The sequence below is a fragment of the Nannospalax galili genome, unplaced genomic scaffold (genome assembly GCF_000622305.1).
Source record: "Nannospalax galili isolate Female #2095 unplaced genomic scaffold, S.galili_v1.0 scaffold34, whole genome shotgun sequence".
Lineage (NCBI taxonomy): Eukaryota > Metazoa > Chordata > Mammalia > Rodentia > Spalacidae > Nannospalax > Nannospalax galili.
In genome coordinates this window covers 8,350,280-8,373,704 of record NW_008338996.1, presented here as the reverse complement: position 1 = coordinate 8,373,704, position 23,425 = coordinate 8,350,280, and the positions used below count along the sequence as shown (strand labels likewise).

The 23,425-nt window shown below is 43.2% G+C and overlaps 1 protein-coding gene across 1 annotated transcript in view; it reads right to left on the bottom strand.

Moving 5' to 3' along the window:
• Nucleotides 1–23,425, bottom strand: part of Tnc (tenascin C) — a 94,215-nt gene that overhangs the window by 4,281 nt on the left and 66,509 nt on the right. The window contains exons 16-25 of the mRNA XM_029563684.1: nt 22,858–23,130; nt 15,794–15,916; nt 14,560–14,703; nt 12,193–12,312; nt 10,009–10,152; nt 8,897–9,027; nt 5,724–5,856; nt 5,011–5,162; nt 3,861–3,957; nt 2,891–3,052 (exon numbers count right to left, since the gene is read on the bottom strand). Coding sequence (XP_029419544.1) covers nt 2,891–3,052; nt 3,861–3,957; nt 5,011–5,162; nt 5,724–5,856; nt 8,897–9,027; nt 10,009–10,152; nt 12,193–12,312; nt 14,560–14,703; nt 15,794–15,916; nt 22,858–23,130 — 1,479 coding nt within the window. The remainder of the gene's footprint in view (nt 1–2,890; nt 3,053–3,860; nt 3,958–5,010; nt 5,163–5,723; nt 5,857–8,896; nt 9,028–10,008; nt 10,153–12,192; nt 12,313–14,559; nt 14,704–15,793; nt 15,917–22,857; nt 23,131–23,425) is intronic.

Sequence of the window (23,425 nt, the reverse complement as noted above, 5' to 3'; positions counted from 1 at the left end):
GTAGACATAAAGGTTCACTCTAGACAGGGAGGTTGGCATGCATACAGTCATGATTGTTGCAGTTGTACTTTTTCTGCATCTCCTTTATTATAAAAGAACTTCTTTGAGTTTACTCTCTAGTAAACTGAGAAATTTGCACTTAATAATGATCTGTGAGTCAGACATGGTGGTACATATCTGTAATCCATCCCAGCACTGGGGAGGCTGAAGCAGGAAGATCACAAGTTCAAGACCAGCCTGTGCTACATAGTGAGCCCTGTGACAAGAAAAACCCTGAAACAAAACCAAACAAAAATAACAGTGACATGCATTTCCCTCATATATAAGGACATTAAGACTATACTTATAATTAAGACTTTCAGTTAGTAAATATTGTCAGATAGCCTGGGTATCATATAGTTATCTTTAAAAAAATTTACCAATCTAGTGTTCTCTGATTCTTAGACAAGCATCTCATTTTCTTGTAGTGCTACTTGGGAATGTAGTTTGTAATTTAAGGTACTGAGTTTTGGAAGCGTTTCAGTGCATTTCTATATGGGTCCTCTTTATCCCAAACCCTGGCTAAGTGTTGTAAGCTTTTCAAGACATTCTTGCTGAGATTTTTGGGAGAAAGTGGTCAAAAGGACTCTGGTGTCTTTTTCAAAAAAAGATTTATTTATTTATTTTTATTTGTGTGTATGAGTGTTTTGCCTCCATGTATGTGTGTACGCCATGTATGTGCTTGGTGCCCACAGAGGCCAGAGAGGGTGTCTAAATCTCTAGATCTGGAGTTACAGATGATTTTGAGTAACCATGTGGTCCTGGGTACTCTGTAAGAGAAACACGTTTTTCTAACCCCCTGAGTCATCTCTCCAGCCCCTCAAGTGTCTTTAAAATTTTTGAAAATTATTTTATGTGTATGAGTGTTATGTCTGCATGTACATAAGTGTACCTTGTGTGCAATGCCCACAGAGGTCAGAAGAGAGCATCAGATCCCCTGGTATTAGAGTTTCAAATGGTTGTTAGATGCCATGTGGGTACCAAGAACTGAACCCAGGTCCTCTGTAAGAGCAACCAGTGCTCTTAACTGCTGAGCATCTCTCTAGCTCCCTCAGATGTCTTTTTAACTGATGATGTTCCCCACAGCATAGAGACTGCAGGTAGATATTGGAGAAGTAGCATGCTCTCCTGTGGGAACCTGGATCCACCAATACTAGACCTGAAAAGGATGCTTCCAGGGAAGGGAAAGAGCAGAAGTGAACAGAGCGTGAACACAAGCCATATTCTTGGTCCTTGGTTGGTTTTCTTGCTATTTAACAAACCCTGTCTGAAGCCATCTCAACTAAAGAGGTATTTATCATCAGCTAATAAAATGTCAGAATTCCTTGATGCATGCAAGCGCTAAAATAATTTCCACCCCTGGCTATCTCTTCTTTCCCATCCAATTTACATCTCAAAGGAGCTTTGTGCCTCCTTCTACTGAAACTTGGCTTTGGAAAGGTTGAGGCTTTTCTTTCTGCAAGTTTTCTTTCAGGACTCAGAGGGGTTGCAAATTTGCTCTTAGATCCTTCTTTTCTGTTTTCATAGGCATAAAAGAAGGCCACCCAAAGAGGGCCTGGCTTCTATGAGGTGGTCCCCACCCCTGGTCCCTCTTTGTCACCACAACTCTCTGCAGGCATTCCAAGTGCCTTCTGTGAGCTGTTTCACCCTGGCAAATAACTTCAGTGTCTCTGAACCAGGTTTAGAATCTTTACAACACCTTCCAAAAGGTGTTTGTGAGGATTCAATGGGGGTGATCCAGGTGAAATGTCTACCAAACAGGATGCTACTTGATAGACCTTGATATGAATATATGAATTGTTTCCTTATTTATTTTTTCTCTAAGGTAGAGTCGCAAAGCTGCACAAGTCAAAGACATCCTCAAAACCAGAACTAGGATCTAGGTAAAGAATGAAAGGCTGGGGGCAGGAGCGATGGCTCAGAACTTGCAGAGGACCTGGGTTCAATGCATCCACATGGTGACTAACAACTGTCTGAACTCCACTACCAGGGGATCCTAGGCCCTCTTCTGATCTTTGTGGGCATTGTGCAACATGGATGCACTTACACATATGCAGGTAATACACTCATACACATAAAATAAAAATAAAATATTTAAAAAGATGGGGCTGGAGGGAGGACTTGGCAGTTAAAGCACTGGCTGTTCTTGCAGAGAACCCAGGGTTCAATTCCCAGCACCCACATGGTGACTAACAACTGTTGGCAACTCCAGTTCCAGGGGAATTCAACATCCTCTTCTGGTCTTCACTGGCATTGCACAACACAGGTGCACTTATATACATGCAGTCAATACCTACATACACATAAAATTAAAAATAAGTAAAATATTAAAAAAAAAGAGAGAAAGGGTCACTAGATAGTCAGGAGACCAGCCAGGCCAGGAATATGGGCAGCACCAGGGACTATGTAAGAAATACAACATCTCAGTGCTGCCCCCTGACATCCTGTGTCAGAATTTGCATATTAGCAGATCCCCAGGGTATCTTATTCCTGTCATAGGAAAGTACTAAAGATACTCAGATAGAGTTGGAGGCTTTGAAAGTCCATTTTTTTCCTATCACTCTACAGCTGCTAACTACAAAGGAAGAAGAAACACATTGTGTGTGGATACGTGATTGTACCTCATCCCTAGTTGCCTTGATTCCCAACCTGCTCTACATTTCATTGACCAAAATCCTTGCCTCACCCCTTTCAATAACAGTTATTTTGGATTACCACCAAGGAGGCATATGGATATTAGTTGATTCCGTAAGTGGCTGGGTCAGGGAAGGAAGGAGTGAAGGAATGGTGAATTGAGGAGTCCACAAGCAGTCTCCTGTGATTTCGAGCCTGCAATGCATCTACCCCATACCTGCTGTCCCACTGTACCCTTCCACGTTCAGCTTGTAGCGACTCTTGGCGTCTCCCACGCTGAACTTGTCATAGACCGCGAACGCTGACTCCCCATGGTCCTGCAGGTCCACCCGGAGCTCGTACTGCCCTTGGGCTGTGATTTTGCTCAGGTTATCCAGTCCTGTGGATGACAGGCAAGGGCTGGTAAGGAAGCACAGGTGACTGAAGCATCAGGGGAATGCTCAAAAGTAGGGCATGTCACACAGACTTGGGCTTGGAACCTTGCTGGCACAACGCCAGGCAAAACAAATCTGATGTTCCTGAGTCTCAGGGGAGAATAGTTAGACACCTTTGATCATCAACTTCCTTTTGTAGAGTAAAGGTGATAAGACCATGAACATGCTCTTTATGTTCTAAAGTCCCTAACCAATATTAAGGCAATGAATCACATTGGGACGAGGAGTCCCAGGCTCAGGCAGTGGTGCATACAGTGATGCTCAGTGGGTACATTGCCAGAAGTGTCCATGCCATGGGCAAGTAGCTGTAAATATGCATGTAGTGTCTACTTGGAAAATTTCAAATTATAGCTTAATTGGTCATTGTCTAGAGATCCATAGATAAACCACAAAATCTTCTTGAGGATCTGTTTCCTCGGGTGTAAAATGCGAATTCTGCTCTGTTCTGGTGAAAAGTTATTGCCATGAGATGCATCTCAATGCATCAAGAGGGAAGCAGTCTACAATACCAGTGAGATCAGTTCTGTGACTAGTCCAGTGACTGACTTAATGCCAGGTTCATTCATAAGGCCTGGCTTGATCATACTTTTATTTTTGGTGGCCTGGATCACTTCATTATTTTGACATTCTGTGTCTCCTGAAGACCTCCTTCCTTTCTAATCTGTTCCTCTCCCCATAGATCACTGAATGAGGATAAATGACCACAAGGGCAGAAACAGGGAAGTCAAACACAGACTTCCAGGGCTGCATTACCGAGCCAGAATTCTTCTCTGCGGTCCCCAAATCCAGCAGCATAAGCCTTCCAGTTTCGGTAGAAGTCCTCACGTCCATTTTTGCGTCTCAGGAAAACCTATCAATGTAATCAGTGAATGTGGGTGCACTTAACGGGATGGAAGGAAACAGGATATCTTTCTGCAAGAAGGAACTTGAGACTGGAAAGAGCCCGCGTCCCCAGCTCTCTCTGTTGCTTATTCTCCATGTGACTTTGGTCTTGTCACCTCCTGTAGCCCCAGCTGACTTGGAACTCAGACAAGGCTGGCTTTGAACTCACAGAGATCTACCTGCCTCTGCCTCCTGAGTGCTGGGATTAAAGGCCTGTGCATCACACCTGGCACTCATTAATAATGGGGGTGAGTTTGGGGGGATGGGGTAAATGCCCTAAATATAAAATTTATTAATAAAAAACTATTCTGTGCAGCCAACATGGTTATAGGATTAAATAAATGCTGAAAACATTCTTAGCACATGCCTGGTAGGTAGTAAATGTTCAGCTAGGGCTACTTATTATAATGAGCAGGTCTGATCATCACTGTCATTCATATCAGAATTGTTTGAAGAGAATGAGAAAACATAGATTATAACACAATTTTTCCAATCCCAATTTTTTTGCAGCTAGTTTCCCTATATAGCCTCTGGTTGACCTGTAACTCAAAAGAGGTCCACCTGCCTCTGCCTCCCAAGTACTGGGATCAAAGGCATGCACCACCACATCTGGCCAATCCTCTGATACATTTTATACCCAGCTTCTTCTTCGTCTATCCACCCCCCCTCCTTTTTTTCTGACAGGGTCCCCCAGGCTGGCCTCAAACTGCTACTTCAAGATGACCTTGAATGCCTAATTCTCCTGCCTTCACTTCCCGAGTACAAATAAACATTTGACAGCATGCTTGGTTTTATGTCGTATTGGGGATTGAATTTAGGGCTTTGCACATTCTAGGCAAGCACTCTGCTAACTGAACTACATCCCTAGACTTTATTTTATATTTTGATAGACAATTCTGAGGAGCCTCCATGTGACAGGCACTGTCTTTCATGGATGCCAGAACACACAGAGAAGGACACACTACCCATTTTCCCTCCCCAACCCCTATCTGAGAGCTCTGGAGTCTACTGTGGTACTCACGATCCATCCACCTCCATCCGAGGTCATATCACAGAAGACTTCTAGAGCTTGGGCTTTGTCACCATTTATATAAATGGTGTAAAGGCCAGAGGTGGTGTCACCATTCAGCATGGCTTGGGAGCAGTCCCTGGGGAACGGGTATAGGAGTCCAACTGCAAGATAAAGAGAAAGAGAGACTCTCAGAGCAGAGGATGGGGTAGGAGCTTTGAGGCTAGACTGAAGCTCAGCTGTTCAGTGGCTAGATTCATAAAGGCAAAGAACCCAACCTGAGTCTCTGTTCCCTCATGCTGAAGGAGAAGGGAATTTACATTGAACTTAATGATATAAAGACCTCACACTGAGCTAGGAATTCAAACATAACACCTTACCGTCCTGTACAAGGTACTTGTGAGGAAGGGATGGTACTGATCACATTGTAAAGATGAAGGAACTAAAGCTTATGGAGTAGAAGATATCTTCCTAGTGGTACCCAGTAAATGATGGAGATGGGGACGGAATCCAGATAGGCTCACATTAGCTCTTCTTCCCTTTTACCAGGATGCCTGTAACCTCCTGCATCCAGCCATATGCCCCAGGCTTCCACACAGTAGTAAGGAATTAATACTTTTCAGCAATGTGTTTGAAAAATGTAAAATAGAAGCTGGGGAAGTGGAGGGTTGATTCAGTGTCAGAAGGTCAGATCTCAAGGCCAGATTGCTCCCTGGAATCCTTACTTGTGGTGAAGATGGTCTGGATCAGCTTGCTTCTCAGGGACCCACTCAATGCCTGGATCCTGGCGGTGTAGTGGGTGGATGGACTCAGGTCTGCCAGGCTGTAGGAGGTGGTATCTGGCCCCACAATGACTTCCTAAGGGAAGAAGAAAGAATAGTGCAGTTTGGTTCCAGGGATTCTCAAAGTATAGATGATGAACTTATTTACTCATCCATACATTCATTTATTCACTCAACAAGAATCTACTCAGTACCCACTTCATGCCAGACCCCATGTGCATATCTGGAATGTCAGAGATAGAAAGAAGGCAGCGTAAGCATAGGTTCTAAAGGCCAGAAAGGCAGAGAAGTTTAAAACAACGCGGAGGCAACGCTCTGCTTCAGTTGTGCTTAGTTTCAGGTGGGGAGGAGGACGAGGAAGCGGTCGGCAAATGAGAAGATCTGAAAAGTTTTTCAACAAGATTAAGCTGTTCAGGCTTAAGAACTTAAGAAGCTTAAGCTGATGGTGAGACATATTGCACAAGGGCCAAGGGGTATTGAGACCATTTAGGGCAGCAGTTATTAGTAACTGCTGTGGATCTTTATCACAAGCCTTAATGCAGTCTGATACCTGGGCTCCTTCCTACACGGACTAAATTATGAGAGAGAGAAGGGGGTGGTGGGCACTGGCTAGATGCCTATCTAGGAAGCTAGGGGTTGGGCTGGGGAGCTCTTGACTTAGAACATGATGATTATAGTTCAATAAACAGGGCTGAATAAAGGCATGAGCTAACCCTGTGTGTTCCTTCTAGAACAGAGATTTCCAGGAGGGACAGATGTGTGACCCACTCTATGTATGTCTGTGGCTGATCCTTGGACTGCTGTCTGGATTGGTGATTGGGTTCAGTTTCAGGAGATCCTTTTGTGCTCAAATACTCAGTAGGTTCCAATTCTTATTAACAGATGATCTTGGCAGCTGGACCTGGAATCCAACCAACATCCTGGTAAATCAAACACAACTCTACAAGCCACCGATGTAGTTGACTGGGTTGAAGCAGTAACAGGCCAGTATGGAGACCCCTGGAGGGTTCTCTCATATCTTGAGAACTGGGAGATCTGTTATTCAAATTTTTCCAATGGGGAAGTAAAGTTCAGAGAATCTGAGAGACTTGTTCCCACTCCATAATTTGTTGGTGGCAGAGGAGGATGTGCCCTGCTAGCCTCTCAGCACCCTATCCAGGATTCTTTTCTCCTATGGTAGTTACTTTTTTGAGTGAGACATGTCAAGCTGGGGTTGGATATGTAAGAAAAAGCAATATGGATGGGTGTCCACTTAATGCCAGTGACACAGTGACCTTTGTGTGGCTCTCAGGTTTGGTCCCTGGAGAGAGATCAGCTGTCAGTATACAGCTAGGCTCATTGAATTGCCTGAGGCTACCGCTGCCTGTCAGCTCTCTAGGCTGCTATGCTGAATCTTCTAGGCAATTAGGAGAGCTTGAAATGAAACTTCGTGATCCAGGAAAACAAAACGCTAGAACCCTAGACCTACAGGGGGCCTTAGGGATTTGTGAGTGCAATTAACTCATCTTATAGATGGGAAAATGGATACTGGGAAGATAAAAGGCCAGCTTAGAACTAACTCATCCTGTGAGTTAGTTCATTGTACACCAATTCCAGAAAGACTGTGGTGGTATCTAGAAATGTGGTTAAACAGGACAGATTGGAAATGTCCGTTTATCAAGAAATATAAATAAGGTGTGAATGCACGAAAAGGAGGAGGAGGAAGAGAGAGGAGCTGGGAACAGGCAACAGATAGGTCTTATCTGTAGAACCTTGGTAGATAGGTGGCTGGTAGAGTAATCCCTCAGGGGTCCATGGAGAGAGCTGGTGCAAACTAGAGTGCTCAGGGCACCAGAGGTTGGCTATGTATGCCACAACACACAGCAAATTTCTAAAGAATATGTACCGTAGGCAGCACAACTGCCTTTGAAGGCAATATAGGTTGTGACCCAACAAAAGTTCAGTTCGTTAAGGGAGTTAAATTCCCCAGCTCTTGCCATCACCTCCTAGGCCAGATAGAAGGGTGATCTTCACGCTCTTGAGAAGCTGAGCTAGAGAGGAGGTTCTGGATTCAAATCCACCAGGATTAGCTGGTGAGGAAGTCAAGGTACTACAGTAGAAGCAGAAGCTGAGAAGAAATATACACAGTAGGAGCTCAAGCTCTATGGGGTCCCCTGCAAATTGCTGCATCCTTGCCTCATCTCTCTACCCTGAACCACATCATTGACAAACCCTCATGTGCACCCAAACTTCCAACATTCTTCATTCTTAAAGGATAAACCGTGACCAACAGACATTGGGAAGAAGTTTCAAAGAGGAAAACAGGAGTCCTAAACCAAACTAAACTAAACCAAACCGAATCATAGCAACCAAAGTAAAGAAACTTGGAAGCAATTTAATGCAAGTTGTAGACTAAAATAGCAATAACGTTTTAGAAATAAAAAGAATGAAACACAGACAAGATGCTAGGAAAAATGAATGTTAAGAAAATAAAAGAACTTAGATATACAAAGTATGATGACAAAAATGAAAAACTCAGTAACAAATGTGGAAGGTAAAGTTTAGAAAATCTCTTTCACTTGTCTGAAGTTGAAGAGTTATTGTAAACTTCTGACCTCCGCGGCATTGCATGACACGGGTGCACTCACATACATGCAAGCAATACACTCATACACATAAAATAAAAATAATAAATAATTTTTTTAAAAAGTACAAAAGAAAAGTTCATGAGAGAGAATACAGGTAGCATTAACAATAGATGTAAACAATATCAATAAATCATAAAGATGCGGTGTGATGCATCACAGTACCTCAGTTAATGACACTATCTGTTACATAATATGCAAAAGATGCTGTTGGTCTTTTCTCAATAAAACATTAAATGACCTTGAGTTCAACTCCTAAAATATCAAGTCTTATAAACAGTGGCTTTTGATCTTGGCTACCTCTCAGAACTTGGGTCTGGTTAAAATGAGAGAGTAGAGAGCAGGACTCACAGGGTCTGGTACTATATCTAGTTTCTATTAAGTTTTTTTAGGTCCCCAGTTGCACTGAAATGGAGAAACAGCATCAGGTAATTCTTCCTTACATATATATTTTGCCCCACAGTAGGGAGTGGCTTATATACTTCAAGATACCTTGACTGTACCATCCACAGATTCATAGACCAGTAGGTAACCAGTGACAGATGCTCGGGGAGGTTTCCAGGTGAGGAGGGCAGTTTCTGACTGAACCTCAGTAGCGGTCAAGTCTCTCGGAGAATCAAGGTCTGGAGAAGATAATTCATATTAAATAAGTCATCAAGTGTAGGACAGAGAACAGAAAGAGGGCTGAGTTCAAGTCCTTTCCCTACCACGGAATGTGACCATGGGTAAGAACCCTTCCTGACTGTGGATCAGAAAGCTGAACCACATGATCTCCAAAGGCAAGTTGAATATGGTTCATATCACCCTAAGAGATGGGTGTCCGTGAATCCAAAGCAATTCTGGTTTATTCAGGTTAGATTTGGGGAGGAAGACACATTTGTGAAGATCCTTATTGAGCTCCTTGTTTCTAACTAAGAGGACTGGTGAGGGCTAATACTGGTGCTCACTCCAACAGAGAGGACAATCCTTTATTTCCCTAATTTACTGAACTTTGTAAAAAGATGTCAATACATAAAAATGCAATGGACATCTAAGAAAACTTGCCTGAAAAAATCTCACTCTTTAAAAATATTTCCCTGTCTGGAACATGGATCATTAAATACTGGGTTTAGGGCCAGTAGGAACTGTTTTTCCACTTAAAAAAAATTCTCCTTTAAAAATCCTCATTCATTTGGAGAAGTGGGTCATTTCGGTTCAAGAGGAAATGGTATGTTTCTTTGGGTCTTGATTGAGTGGGTGCTGTGAATTTAACTCATGCTGATGTCATTACATTGCAAGGGTCTGGCTTGAGGAAGAACAGGCTCAGGGTTGCGGTTTAAGATGCAGGCTGTGGGTGGGTGTTTCAGAAATGATGACTTCCTGAGGCTGGAGAGATGCCTCAGTGGTTAAGAGCTGCTCTTCCAGAGGATCTGGGTTCAGTTCCCAGCATCCACATGATGGCTAAACACCATCCATAACTCCAGTTCAAGGGGATCTGACGTCTTCTTCTGGCCTTCGTGGGCATTGCACACATGTGGTGTACTTATACACATGCAGACAAAATACTCATACACGTAAAATTTTTTAAAAAGAAATGATGAGCTCTAGTCTGAGTGTACTTGTACCTGTTGTGAACTTGGTAGTGATGGTGGAACTTTTCTGGGGTCCTTTCTCTGCAAAGATCCTCAGTGTGTATTCTGTGGCAGGCTCGAGGTCAGCCAGATCATATTCCACCGTATTCCCAGACACTGTGCGTGTAACTTCTGGTACTAAGCATGAAACAAACAGCAAGGCAGTTAGCTCTTGGCAAACAGCATGCATGCCTTCTTCTAAGACAGAACCTTTCAGTGACCCTGAAGCAAAGTGGGTTTAAGTTCTGAGATGACTCCCAGGTCTTTCTATCTCTTGAGCACTTACGTGTACAAAGGATGGATCATATAGAGACTGGATTTTTCCAGGCACCAGATCACAATGACACGAAGCTGGGGGGGGGGCGTCAAGGATACTATCCCAATATGGTGTACTGGCTGAAAAAGCTTTGCAGCTAAGACACAGGAATGAGATATAGGGGCGTCTCGGGTACCATCCCAGAGTCTTGGGTTACTCAAACTGAGTTTGTCCCACTGTTTGTTCTCCATTCTTTTATTTTGTGCATGAATTCTCTTATAAATTACCGAATGCTGTCATATCAAGGATCACTAAATCCTCAAGGCTGAGGGGTCACAATAATCATAGATCCTCAGAGTCTGGCAACGGCCTTTTAGGTCCCTTGGTTCCTTCATAACCAATAGGGGAAACAAACCATAATGCCTTGGCAAAAATATTTATCTTCTAATCAGGGAACCCCAATCCTGTTTTGTTAAGATTGAAGTTTCCCCGGTATGGAATTTCAATGTTAAAACTGGGAAAGTCCCTGGCAAACTAGGACAACTTGATCGCCTTACCTCACTATCAACAAGCCCCACTATGCCTCTGGCTCAATCCCCTTGTTAGTCCTAAATCCCAAATTTCCAGGATTCCTACCAAGTGTCCACTGATGGTTTTAGGGGATGTCAACAGCATCTGCCTGTCTCTGAAGAATTTACTCACAGGGAATAAGACAGAGTAAAATGAATAAGCCTAATTTTCCCCCTTCTGCCCCACTTTTGCTCTGTCCTCACAAAGAACTTCCTCAGATTATTACCAGGGCTGAATTAAAATTTTCAGAGGCCCCAGGCACGAGTTGTGGTATCATCTTATATTGTCAGTAAAAGCAAAACAACACTGAACCATAAAATGTAAAACACATTTATTTGAAAATTGAAATAGCAAAGTAATTTCTAGAATAGCTCATTATGAAACTATGGATGAGTTTATTGAAAGGGGTTTGGCTTTGGTCTTGTTTGCATTTGATTTTACTTTCTGGTGATGGTGCTTGGCTGGTGCTCTCAGCAAGAGCTCAATCTACCCACTGGTTGAGTTGGTACAGATGGTTATAGAAATAGGAAAAGAAACCCCAGATTTTCCAATCAAATTTGTCCCAATTAGACTCTCTGCAGGCCTCTGAGAAGCCGTGGCATCCCAGGAGCATCTCATGCAGTCTTGTTAAGACTTTCGATTCTAGACACTTCTGTAAAGGATGAGAGCTCCTTCCTAGAAAAGATGGTCTACTGTGGTGTGGTTTGAATGTAAAATGTCCCCGTAGCCACATGTGTTTGAGTACTCGGTCCCCAGTTGGTGGTGCTATGTGGGAAGGTTGAAGAGTCTTTAGGAGGTGGAGCCTTGCTGAAGGAACTGGGTCAGTCCAGATAGGTCTTGAGGTTTTACAGCCTGAACCCACTTTCTGTCTACTCTGATTCCTGACTATAGATGCAATGTGACCAGCTGGCCCCCTGGTCCTGCTTTTCTCCGTCTGATTTCGTGCTTTTTCTTCCTGCTGCCATGCTTTGCCTGCCGTGATGGAATGAACTTCAACTGTAAGCCAGAATAAAAACCCTTCTTCCCTTAAATTGCTTCTCAATATTTTGTCACAGAAACTAGAAAAGTAAGAAATATACATGTGACCAGGCAGAACCCAGCAGAAGAGGAGGATCAGCTAGGAAATCATGCAGAGGCTTCAGAGGCACCTGCTTATGTTTTCCTCCTCAAATGGTTTATCAGATTCTCTTGAGGATGTAGTGGAGAGTTACAAGAACATTACTGGCTTTTCCAATGTACCAGCAAGTTTTGTCATCCTGCATACAATGAATGTGCCATGTTGAAAGAATGGGAAAATTTTGCTGTAAGACAACCACTCACCAAAGTGACAAGAACCTGGGACAAGACCGTACCTCTCTCCCCCGTGTAGGAGATGACATAATTGTCCACAGTAGCAATGGCTGGCTGCCACATGGCTAAAGCTTCTGAATCTGTGATGTTGGCTGTCACCAGGCCAGAAGGGCCATCCAGAGCTGCAGAGAAAGATGGTGGGAGAGGAGTTGGTGATGGTGGAAGACCACATCAGAGGACAGTGGTCCTGCTGGTGTGGATTCACAGGGTCAGGTGCATGGAAGAAGATGCAGCCAGCCTGACCTGGCTTTATACCATGACTCCTTCACACGTTGGTGGGGTTAGCTTGGGTCTCTGTTTCCTAACCTGTAAAATGGATGTGGTAATACCAACTGGGGTTTTCCTCAGTGTTATTTTAATTTCCACATGTTATTACAGTGCTGGAGTGTTGAGTGTGTAACAAGGGTTATCAGTTCATTTCCCCTTTGCCAAGAAAGGAACATATGAAGTAGGCTTTTTTTTTTGGTCTTTTAAGACAGGGTCTCCTGTAGCCCCAGCTGGCCTGAAACTAACTCACTATGTAGACCAGACTGGCCTTGAACTCACAGAGATCCTCCTGCCTCCCAAGCACTGGGTTTAAAGGTATGCACCAGCACTCCTGGCCTATCTGAAGTAGTCTTGCATGGTCAGTACTGCCTGAGGCTTTTGTGGGCTTTAGGTGGTGTCTCTATTTAGGGTGCTGATAGGTAGTGATCTTTGGTCTCAGATTCTGTCTTTTTTTGCCTCCGACTTTGTGTCCTTGGGAAGGACACCTCACATTCATCACTTGTCAAAGTATGGCTACTGTAAGAATAGACTAGATGACGCATGTAAAACGTGCTGGGGAAGCTTTTGGGCTTTCGGCTGTTAAAAATAAAATATTAAAGTTTTTTTTTTTTGTCTGTAGGAGGATCTTGAGTTCAAGGCCAGCTCGGATTACAAAGACTGTCTCAAAACAAGTTCTTTAAAATCTTAGAGATGATTTCAAATGAACTACACTGACAAAAGATATTCAGGAGTGTAAATCCCTGACTTCTTTTAACTGATCACTTTCTTTCCCAGCATCCCTTTCTTGGTAGCTGACCTGAATGAGGCACCCTTCTCTCTTGCTTTTTGTAACCTCCACCCAATTTCTCCTTAGATGGTTTAGAAAATGAGGGCAGCCATCAACAACTCATTTCACAGAGGGGCACCCAACCCTCAGATAATTGGCCTGAGAGTCAGGACATGACCAAGCAATCTAGAGAGCCCACATCATCCCCTTCAAGTGCCTTCCTGCTTCATCATGCGTGGACAGAATGTCCTTTAATTTTGATGACAATGAGGCCTTGGAAGGAGACACACCCAGCTTTTGTGTCTGTTGCTGTGGAGAATCATGAATAAAAGATTTCTTTGGGAAAACAGAAGCCTGAGTGGAGGGGTGGATGGGACTCTGGGTCAAGACGGGATGTTTTAACTGCACATGATCAACTCTTGTAAGCAATTAGGATATTTTTGAAATTTCCTGTGAGGTATATTCTTTCAATCCCTTAATGGATTAGATTGCATAATTTGCCATATCTCAGAGGATGAACTGTTCAGAGATAAAGATGTCTAAAGAGAAGTTTTCCATTTCATTCTCCCTCAGTACAATTCAACATTTCCCCTCCATTATAGTAGATGGTACAAATCAGGCTTTAATGGGAAAACAAGCTTTAATTTTAAAGGGTTGTTAGGGTTGGCAGTCAGAGTGACCTTGTTCAGTTCTGATTCCACATTTGTGAGGTATATGGTTGTGATTTCCCCATGTCTCAGGTGCCTCAGGCATAAGCTGGGAACTAAAAGTGTGGTGGGATGCAATGCGAAGAGTCAGGTAACAGTGCATCAGATGCCGGGGCGGCCAAGCACAAAAGGGCCTCTTGAGAGCTCTTACCACCGATATTTGGGGAAACATCTATTTTGAGGGTCTTCGCCATGGCTGCAGGCAACAGAGGGGAAGGAAGTGATGGGTGAAGAGGCACAATTGTATCTACAGACCCTTATACTATCCAGTGAGGGAAACAGAATTGTGCCCATGGTAGAGAAGGAAACTGGACTAATAGCCCACGTGACTAGCATATGGAAGAATATGGATTTCAACTCAGCTCAGTATGATTTCCAAACTTAGACTCTTTTCCACAATAGCCAAGGAACTAAGGCCTGAGGAAGCTAAGGATGTCCCTGAGATAATACAGCTCATAAGAACCAGGATGGGTGGAAGGGAGGCACCAAGCACTTTAATTCCAGCTCACTTTTGATTGGGGTTTCCTAAGTAACCTTTTCTGCAGTTACTGAGTCATGAGCCATAATGTTGAAGGCAGAGATGAATTGACACAAGTGTCTCTGAACAGCTAAACCAAAGCCCAACGCACCTGTAGTGAGTGACCCGGAGACAGGATCGCTTTCCTCGAAACCCTTCATGGCAATGACGCTGACGTGGTACTCCGTTCCAGGGATGAGCTTCACCAGCCGGGTCTCAGTTTCTGTTCCATCCACAGTTACCATGGAGGGGATACCTAGAGACCAGCAAAAGCAAGATTGGGAGTGGAGGACCACGCTGATGCTTATTCACTAGAGCCTCCAAAATGGTTGTATCCAGTTTGGAAATGAAATTATGTCTTCATTCAATTCCACTTTCTTGACTTCCTCTCATTTTTCTCCTGCCTTCTGGCATGAAAGAAGAGGCCTTACTTTTTGTATAATGCTTTTTCCATTGGTGCAGATGCCAAAAACCAAGCCAGGAAAGGAAAAAATCATGAAGTCACAGCATACTAAAATGGCAAGTTTCCTTTCGGGAAAGAGCTGGAATGTTATGTTAATTTTATTTTCTTTACTTTTCCCACCATGAACTATATGGGAAATCTCACTATGAAATGTACACATGAACTACTTTACTCATTGACTTGACAGGATGACACACACTCCTTTATTATAGAAATTCTAGTCATAATGAAAAAAGATAGTAAGAGTTAAATTTGTGCTCTTATATTTATTAGGAAGTCTGGAATTTATATTTCTTAGAGTTTCAGGGTTGACGACGAGTTTACATACCGCCTGGTCAAACTCCACATGGAGATGCTATAGTGTTCCTCTTCTCTTTACACACCTCTAATAACAGACAGCCTACCACTTGGCAAATTGTCTATTTAGAGTGCAGACTATAACCTATGCGTTCTGAGCCATGCCTCAGAACTGCTCTCAACTCTCCATGTTGTAGTGAGACAGGCAGATGTGGCATCCAAGGGCCAAACCTCACAGGTAACCAAGACTAGGTTTTAGATGGCTGTGCTCAAAGGAGAAAAAGAGACAGTTTACATAGATTCCTTTGTCACTGTGTTTAAACAATACCAGGAACCTATTTCTTGTAGAATTTTAGAATTTCAAGGCTAGAAAGGTTGTGAAAATGACTTTTCTGAAGATAATTTCTTCCAAAGATCTTATAGAACTTTACACAAATGAGATCTCTCAAGATGGTCTCAAAAAAAGGGAAATAATTGTTGTTGGCTATGATGTTTGGGGTTGGGGAATAAGAGAATTCAGGGTTTCATTCACTATGTAACCCTAAACTCATGCTCTTCCCACCACTTCTGTCTCCAGGTCCCTTACCTCCTGTCATAGGCACATATGTAATCCGGAAACTCTCCACCTGGGCAGTGGGTGCCATCCAGCTGACGGTGGCTGCATTTTCAGAGATGTCTGAGAACACGATTTCCTTGGGAGGGCCCATGGCTGTCAACGAGAAAACACAACAGAAACCCAGAAACATTATCTATCTTGTCCACCATTTTTTCCCCCGAATTTGTTATCCAGGAGTACTTAGTACCTAGAGTTGATGTATGAGCCAAGCTGTTGGGATTAAGAATGTGTGCCAAGAAAAAATAAAGATAAAGAAGAAAGAAAGAAAGAAAGAAAGAAAGAAAGAAACAAAGAAAGAAAGAAAGAAAGAAAGAAAGAAAGAAAGAAAGAAAGAAAGAAAGAAAGAAAGAAAGAAAGAAAAAGAAAGATAGAAAAATCACTCCAGGGACCGGCGCCAGGAACGACTGAGGAATATACAGTCACTTGGATTCACTCAAGGTAGGTGTTAGCATCTAATTAGCTTCCAAAGAGATGAGGAGCGTGGCTTTTTTTTTATTTATTATTTTTAGCATTTTAAAACCTTTGCTTTCTGTTTCTTTTTAATGGTTAAGACACGAAAAGATTGCAACTCTTTTCTACTTTCAAGGCTTAGTTCCCACCTAGAACTCCCTGAGGTGAAAGTGTGTTTGTAGCCACTACACAGGAGAGCAAAATGCACTCTTTCTGTAGCCAACATTCTTGTGATGGGACCTAGGACCTATCTGGATCTCTGGATTGGGCAGCTGAGCCAAGCATAGCCTGGCATCCTGGAAACCATGTTCATTTGGAAATTAATATTGAGAAGCCCACCCCTAGATCTGAAAGGAGGTCCAAAGTCAGGTAGCAATGTCAGGCCATCACCAAAACAAACACTGATGGGCCCGTCTGTGGGAAACCCATGCCCAAGGGGCATTTTTTCTCCCTTAATTTGCCTTCTTCAAACCCAGTTTCCTTTGGCTTTTCTCTGTGTAATTTTTGGCTTAAGATTTTGCCCACTTCAGCTGACCATGTTAACCAGAGAACTCAGGAAACAATTTTCAGGCTCTAGGGAGCTTGTTTCTTCATCCGTTCCCTTCTTCAACCCACGTTGATCATTAAGTGTGGGAAGACACAGAAATATGGGGAGAGAATTTTTTCCAACCCATTTCTGTCTTTTTCTCTCATCTAAGGCATCTCCACCTACAGTTTTCTTCTACGACCTGGAAACTACCCCAAGTCTCTGTGGCTGCTGGGCTTTTTGCCTCGTCCCTGGAAAATTTTTGAAACCACAGGGTCTCAGGAACCTTCAAGACCTTCATTGTCCAAATATCATTGAGAGGCTGGGCAACCTGGGGCAAGTCCCTTCACTGCTGTGAGCTTCAGTTGCAAAATCTGTCCAGTGGAGAGAGTGGCACCCACAGGAATGTTCTGCGGATTAGTGAAGATGATGGATATGAAGCTCTTAGTCTGGCCTCTGGCATGCAGAATATTCATGAAACGTGTTTGCCTTCTCTATTTTCTTCCCTTATAACCCCTTCCTCCAGAGGCCACCCAAACCTTAGGGTATTCCCCAGGAAAGTTCTAGATGAGTCTGGCTAAGAGCAGACCCTAATGATATACATCAACTTTGGCTTAACAGATTTTCCTCTGCCCACCCAGTTCACTTACTTTTACTCTGACTGCAAACCTCACTGGTTTTTACAGGTTATGGCACATTTTAGACATTGTACTTTATAATCAAAGATTTCTTCTCTAAATTCCAGTTGTTGTTGTTTTTTTTTTTATCAACAAAATGGCAATAATATCTGCACTGCTTTAAATGCTGGGGCTGAAGAGATGGCTCAGAGGTTAAGAGCACTGGCTGCTTTTGCAAAGGACCTGGGGTTCGATACCCAGCACCCACATGGTGACTAACAACTGCCTGTAACTCCAGTTCCAAGGGATCCAATGCCCTCTTCTGACCTCCGTGAGCACTGCTCAACACCCACACATATGCAGGCAGTACACTCGTACACATAAAATAAAAATAATAAATAAAATATGTTAAAAAAAACTATTAGTGTCCTTATCCATTACATACTTAGAGGAATGTGCTTGAAAAAGCACACATTTACCTGATAAAAGTTGTTTTTTAATTGAGTCTGATTGTAAAGAAAGCACTGCCTGGGTCTCCCAAACTTTTTTGCATCTCTGTGTGTGGTTTGCAAGTGTCAGCATGCACAGTCATGCATAATTGGCAGCAATCGCATGAGAGTGGTGGAATTCTAGAGAGAGTGGGCATGAGAATTTTGCACCAAAGAACTTCCTAGGTGTTAAAGACCATTTGCTGTTTCGGTGTCACTTGGTCATGAATAGGGACCCTAAACCTTGAGGTCTACAGCAGACAGCTATGCACAGAGCAACTGAGCTACAACTATTAACTATTACAAAGTTGGGGAGGGGCTAGGGAGATAGCTCAGTTGGTAAAACTCTTTCTGTGTAAGAGTGAGGATCTGAGTTCAGATGCCCAGCATCCACATAAAAGTTGGGCAGATGTGGTAGCCCACCAGTAATCCAAGCTCTCAAGAGACAGATCCAGAACAAGCTAGAGCTAGACTAGGTGAACTGGTGAGTTCTGGGTTTAAGTGAGAGACCCTGCCTCAATAAACAATGAGGGTGATTGAGGAAGATACCCAATAAGAGCCTCTGCCTATACAAGCATGTGCATACACGTGCACCTGCACCCACATATACATTTGCTGACACATGCAAACCACACACACATACATACATGCAAAAAAGTTGGGAAGACCCAAATAATGCTTTCATTATAATAATATGATTTAAAAAGCCCTTCTATTAAGTAAGTATATAAAAAAATTTTTTTGGTCTCTTTGAGACAAGGTCTCCCTGTCGCCCCAGCTGTCTTAGAACTCACTGTGTAGACCAGGCTGGCCTCAATAAATATATAAAATTTATAAAAGCTCTCAAAGAGGCTGAAAAAGGCTGCTCTCCACAGAAACTTTGTCTCTCAAAATCTAAAACAAATTTCTTTCATTAGTGGCAACTGACTGTCATTTAAATTTCTACAAACTTTCATTCATCACTTAATATGCATTAGGTTTTGTGCTAAGATAAGAGTATGGCTGCAATGAGCATATAAGCAAAACATTTGGCATTAGAATAACCTGAATTAGAATTCCAGGATGGCTTTACTTTCTGCAAATTTAGCACAGTGGGGCTCAGTATCTGCATCTGAAACGGGGCTGCAGATGACTCGCCTTTAGTCTGCCTGTGTCTTGGACAGTCAGCAAGGCACCTGCTTGTATATGACACAAAGCATGTGCTTTTCAATTGATGGCTGCCATCATTATGCTTCCTGGGGGAAGGTGTGAATCTGTGTCAGAGGTGTCAAGCATGAAGAGTTTGCATCATATGGAGCAGAGGCTTGCCAAGTATTTCTACAGATGTGCTGACCAGGTCCCTAGGAACAATGTCAGTACAGTTTTGTGGTCTGGCTTCAAATTCATCTGAATTGGAATGGAACTGAGGAGTTGTGCGGATGCCTGACTGGGAAATGTGGACAGGTTGGGAGTGGGGATATGTTCTGAAGGAAGGCAAAAGGGATATTGATTACTCTTTTGTCCTTAGGACTATAAGAGAGCCCAGGAATATATGTATATTAATAGATAGGGACACAAAAAAGAAGTATGTCCAAGTCCTAACTCCAAGCACCCTTGGTGGGTTTCAGGAGTCTCTGGAAGAGAACAGCAGTCATGAGATTGCTGGGATGGCTTGCCTATTTTCTGGAGACCTTCAGGATGGTGCACAGGGCCTGGCAGCATTTATCTTCAGTGAGGAGAAAGAAGTTCTTCTCTAAAGGAGACTGACTACATGGGAGAAAAGAAGCTACTGTAAGCACAGAGATGGACCGAGGAACAATCCACACAACCCAAGCAGCCATCAATAGAAAGATGCCTAAATGAGGACTAGGCGATCATCTCAGATAAGGCTTATCTCAGATAAGACAGTCAAACACCAAGTGAAGCAGGAGAAAGTGGTGACATGCTAAAACATCATGCTCACAGATTTCAATATATGTTGCATTTTGTCTATTTGTATTTCTGGAGAGACAAGAAACTGGAGTGTTTATGGCCTCTAGCTAGAGCCACTATTCAGGAACACAGTCAGACACTCCACTGTATATTTTTCTTAAATTTTGATTTTATTGTCCCTTAAAAATATGATTTACAACCTACCAAGCATGTAATATCTGGATTATTACAAGAGGCAAGGAAATTGCTAAGTACTCACTATTCCTGGTTGTGTTTAACTACAAGGCTGACCTTTGAGTTAAATTCTGTTTTGTAGATCAGAGACTTGAGACTTGTCCCAGGTCACACCACTGCTGAGAAAGAGAGACATGACTAGACTCCAATTGTCTGCCCAGAGACCATTAGGATGCACTTCCTTCCCTGCTGCTCTGGGCACTCAAAGAGGTCAGCTGATGCCCAGACAGATATCTCGCAAGGAGGAATCACAGTAGACCTTTATCAGGAGGAAGAGGGATAGCATGGCCACAGGTGTGAGGGAAGAGCGAGCAGAGCAGGGATGAATAAACAAAAGGGAAACTTTCTGAAGTTGAGGAACAAAAGGTGAATTTAAGCATGTGCTTGGGTGCTTAGATCACCTCTTCTGGCCTCTCCTGGTCCTGGAACAAGGGTGTGTAGGTACATATGGACACACATGAGTACACAAAAGCATATTCAGGTACACACACACACACACACACACACACACACACACACTCTCTCTTTTATCTTTGGCTGTGAACTCCAAGACCTCAGAGAGGGGACCCTAAGAGAAGAACTTCCCAATAGGCAAGCCTGCTTTTTATTTTCTTTTGTTCTTAAAAAAAACCCAACAAATCAAATCAGCTCATGCTTATTCATTCTTTTTTTTTTTTTCTTTAGAACTTCAGAGCTTCTAGGAAAAAATACCAGTAAAACAAAATCGGTGATCAGAAGTAAACTTTGAAGAGAGTGTTTATAAACCAAGGTCAAGATCAGCCTCTCTCTCTGATCCAAAGTCATTCTGTGGGCAGCCATGGGGGGAGGAAGGTCATGGTTGGCAAGGAAGGCAGCTATGCTAACCACTGCATCTCCAGTGCACGAGGTGGGGACTGTGCAGAAGGAGCAGGGCTTTCTCTTTTGCTGCGGTACTGCCTTAGGCCCAGAATTTTCTCCATGTCAACAAGAACTGGTTATGGTATCTGCAGGTGGACTTTTGGAGTTTAGTATATCTTGTCACTTAACATTCTAAAATATCTGTCTTCGGGCTGGGGAAATAGCTCAGTCTGTAAAGTGCTTACAGCACAAGTCTGAGGACCTGAATTCAATCCCCAGAAGCCATATAGAAAGCTGGGCATGGTGTCACACCTGTAATCTAGTCACTGCAAGAAACAGAGAAAGGAATAGCCCTGGAGTTTGCTGGCCTCCCAGCCTAACTGAACTGGTAAACCTTGTGTCTCAGTGAGAGGTACTATTTCAAACAATAAGGTGGGTGTGGAGAGATGGCTCAGTGGGCAAGAATGCTTACTATGTAAACATGAAGATCCATGTACCCATCTAAAGAGCCAGGAATGCCCATGTGTTTATAATCTTAGTGCCGTGTGTGGAGGTAGAGGCATGTGTGAAAAGATGTATGGATGGAGCTTGCTGCTGCAAGTCTAGCTCCAGGTTCAGGGAAAGATCCTGTCTCAAGAGAACACGGCAGAGAGTGAGAAAACATGACACTCCACAGCCTCCCCTGGCCTCTGTGCACACATAGGCATGGACACCTGAATACACATACATGTGCATACAGCACACCACACACACACATAGCACATACACATTCTTTGCCTCTCTGTCTCTTTCTCTCACACACACATCTACACACACACACACACACACACACACACCATAAACCCTCCCCCACACTTACATACATACATAGACACATACACACACACACACACCTGTCTTGATATAGGGAGTAGAGAGTTAGGACTAATGGGTTCTGTGCCTGTCAGAGAGAACACGTATGCCAATTCATCGATTATCTCTTACCAGATCTTCTTATTAAAGCAATTCCAGTAACAGTACTAAAATCAGATTGCCATTTGGAGTCTATTCCAAGCTAGCTGTGTGACCTTAGGCACATCACTTCACGTACCTGGGTCTCACAGTCCTGATGCATCCACAGAGGAAGGCTGAGTTCTGTGTGCAGTTCACCATTCCTCGGGTCCCTTTTGCTTTCCTGTGATTTTGTCATTCTTTCCTCCAGTTCCTTTGAAGCAACTGTCTCTATGCAATGTCATTTTGACTCTTTTTAGTTTTCTGAAAGAATTCTCCCCACTTCTAGATCTTTCTTTTTTCCCTCTAAAGAGTCATTCAAGTCTTAGGATTATTGTCATAAACAGATAGGCTACTGACCATCTCTTGGACACAGCAGATATGGAAAAAGGTCTCATTTCCCCTCTAGATGGCTTTTGGGGGTGGGCTGCAGGAAGACTGTCCTCATCTCACAGTTCCATCTTTAGCTTCACTAATCATAGTACTGACTGCTCACGTGCAGCCTTTTAGAGCATTGATCCTTATAGGTCCCTGTGCTACTTCTCCATCATCCCTCACTTAATGCACCTAGAACATCTGACCAAAGAACACGGAGGTGTGTTCTTGGATCCATACCATGAGATTGCAGGTAGAAGGAAGAGGCTTTAGTATTTAAAATGTGCAATGGTTGTCAAGATGATGATGAGTGACACTGTGATTAGTTTTCCTCTGTGGAGCTCTTGCTACATGCCAGGCCCTATGCTGTGAGTTTTACATGAATTAGTTTACTAAATCCTCACAACCCTTCCAGGTAACTGGCATCATATTCTTGTTGGTGTAAAGACTTATCCACATAGTTTAGGATAACATGGGCTAGGATTGAAGGAGCCAGGACCTGAATGCCAGTCTGTCTGCATCCAAAGCTCTTGTAATTACCCAACCCTGCAAGAAGTGCCCCAGAGTCATGACTTTCCTCTCTCCTCTCCTGTTTGTTTACAGTACCTGTTGTTGCTATGGCACTGACTGGCTGGGATCGCCTTCCATTGCTTATTCCATAGAGTTCAATTTCATATTCGGTGGCCTCTCTGAGACCTGTTATGTCCCTGGTACGTTCGGAGGAAGGAAGTGTTATTTCCCGTGGTTCAGATTGCTTTTTGGTATCTCTGATTCTGAGAACAAAACTGTCGAATATCCCTTCATCAGCAGTCCAGGACAGACGGAAACCATCTGGGGTGGCATCTGAAACTAGAAGGTTGTCAACTTCTGGTTCAGCTTCTAGAGGGAGAGAAGACGGTGGAAGGAGGAAAGAGAACATTATTCAGTAGCCAGAGTAATCTTCTCTCTGGTGGGGGTATCAGTACTCAGGCAAGGCCAGGCTTTCAGAGACAGAGGTGTCCTGAGATATCGGAAGATAAAATCATTCCACATTAATAAGTCCAGCAGGGCTAGGAGAGGGGAAAGACAGAGTTGACACATTCAACACAAGTCAAACATATGTTTGCATTTGTGAGTTTTGTCTAAAAGCAACTGCATTAATCCACATCTGGACTAAGCACTGGCCCCTCCCACA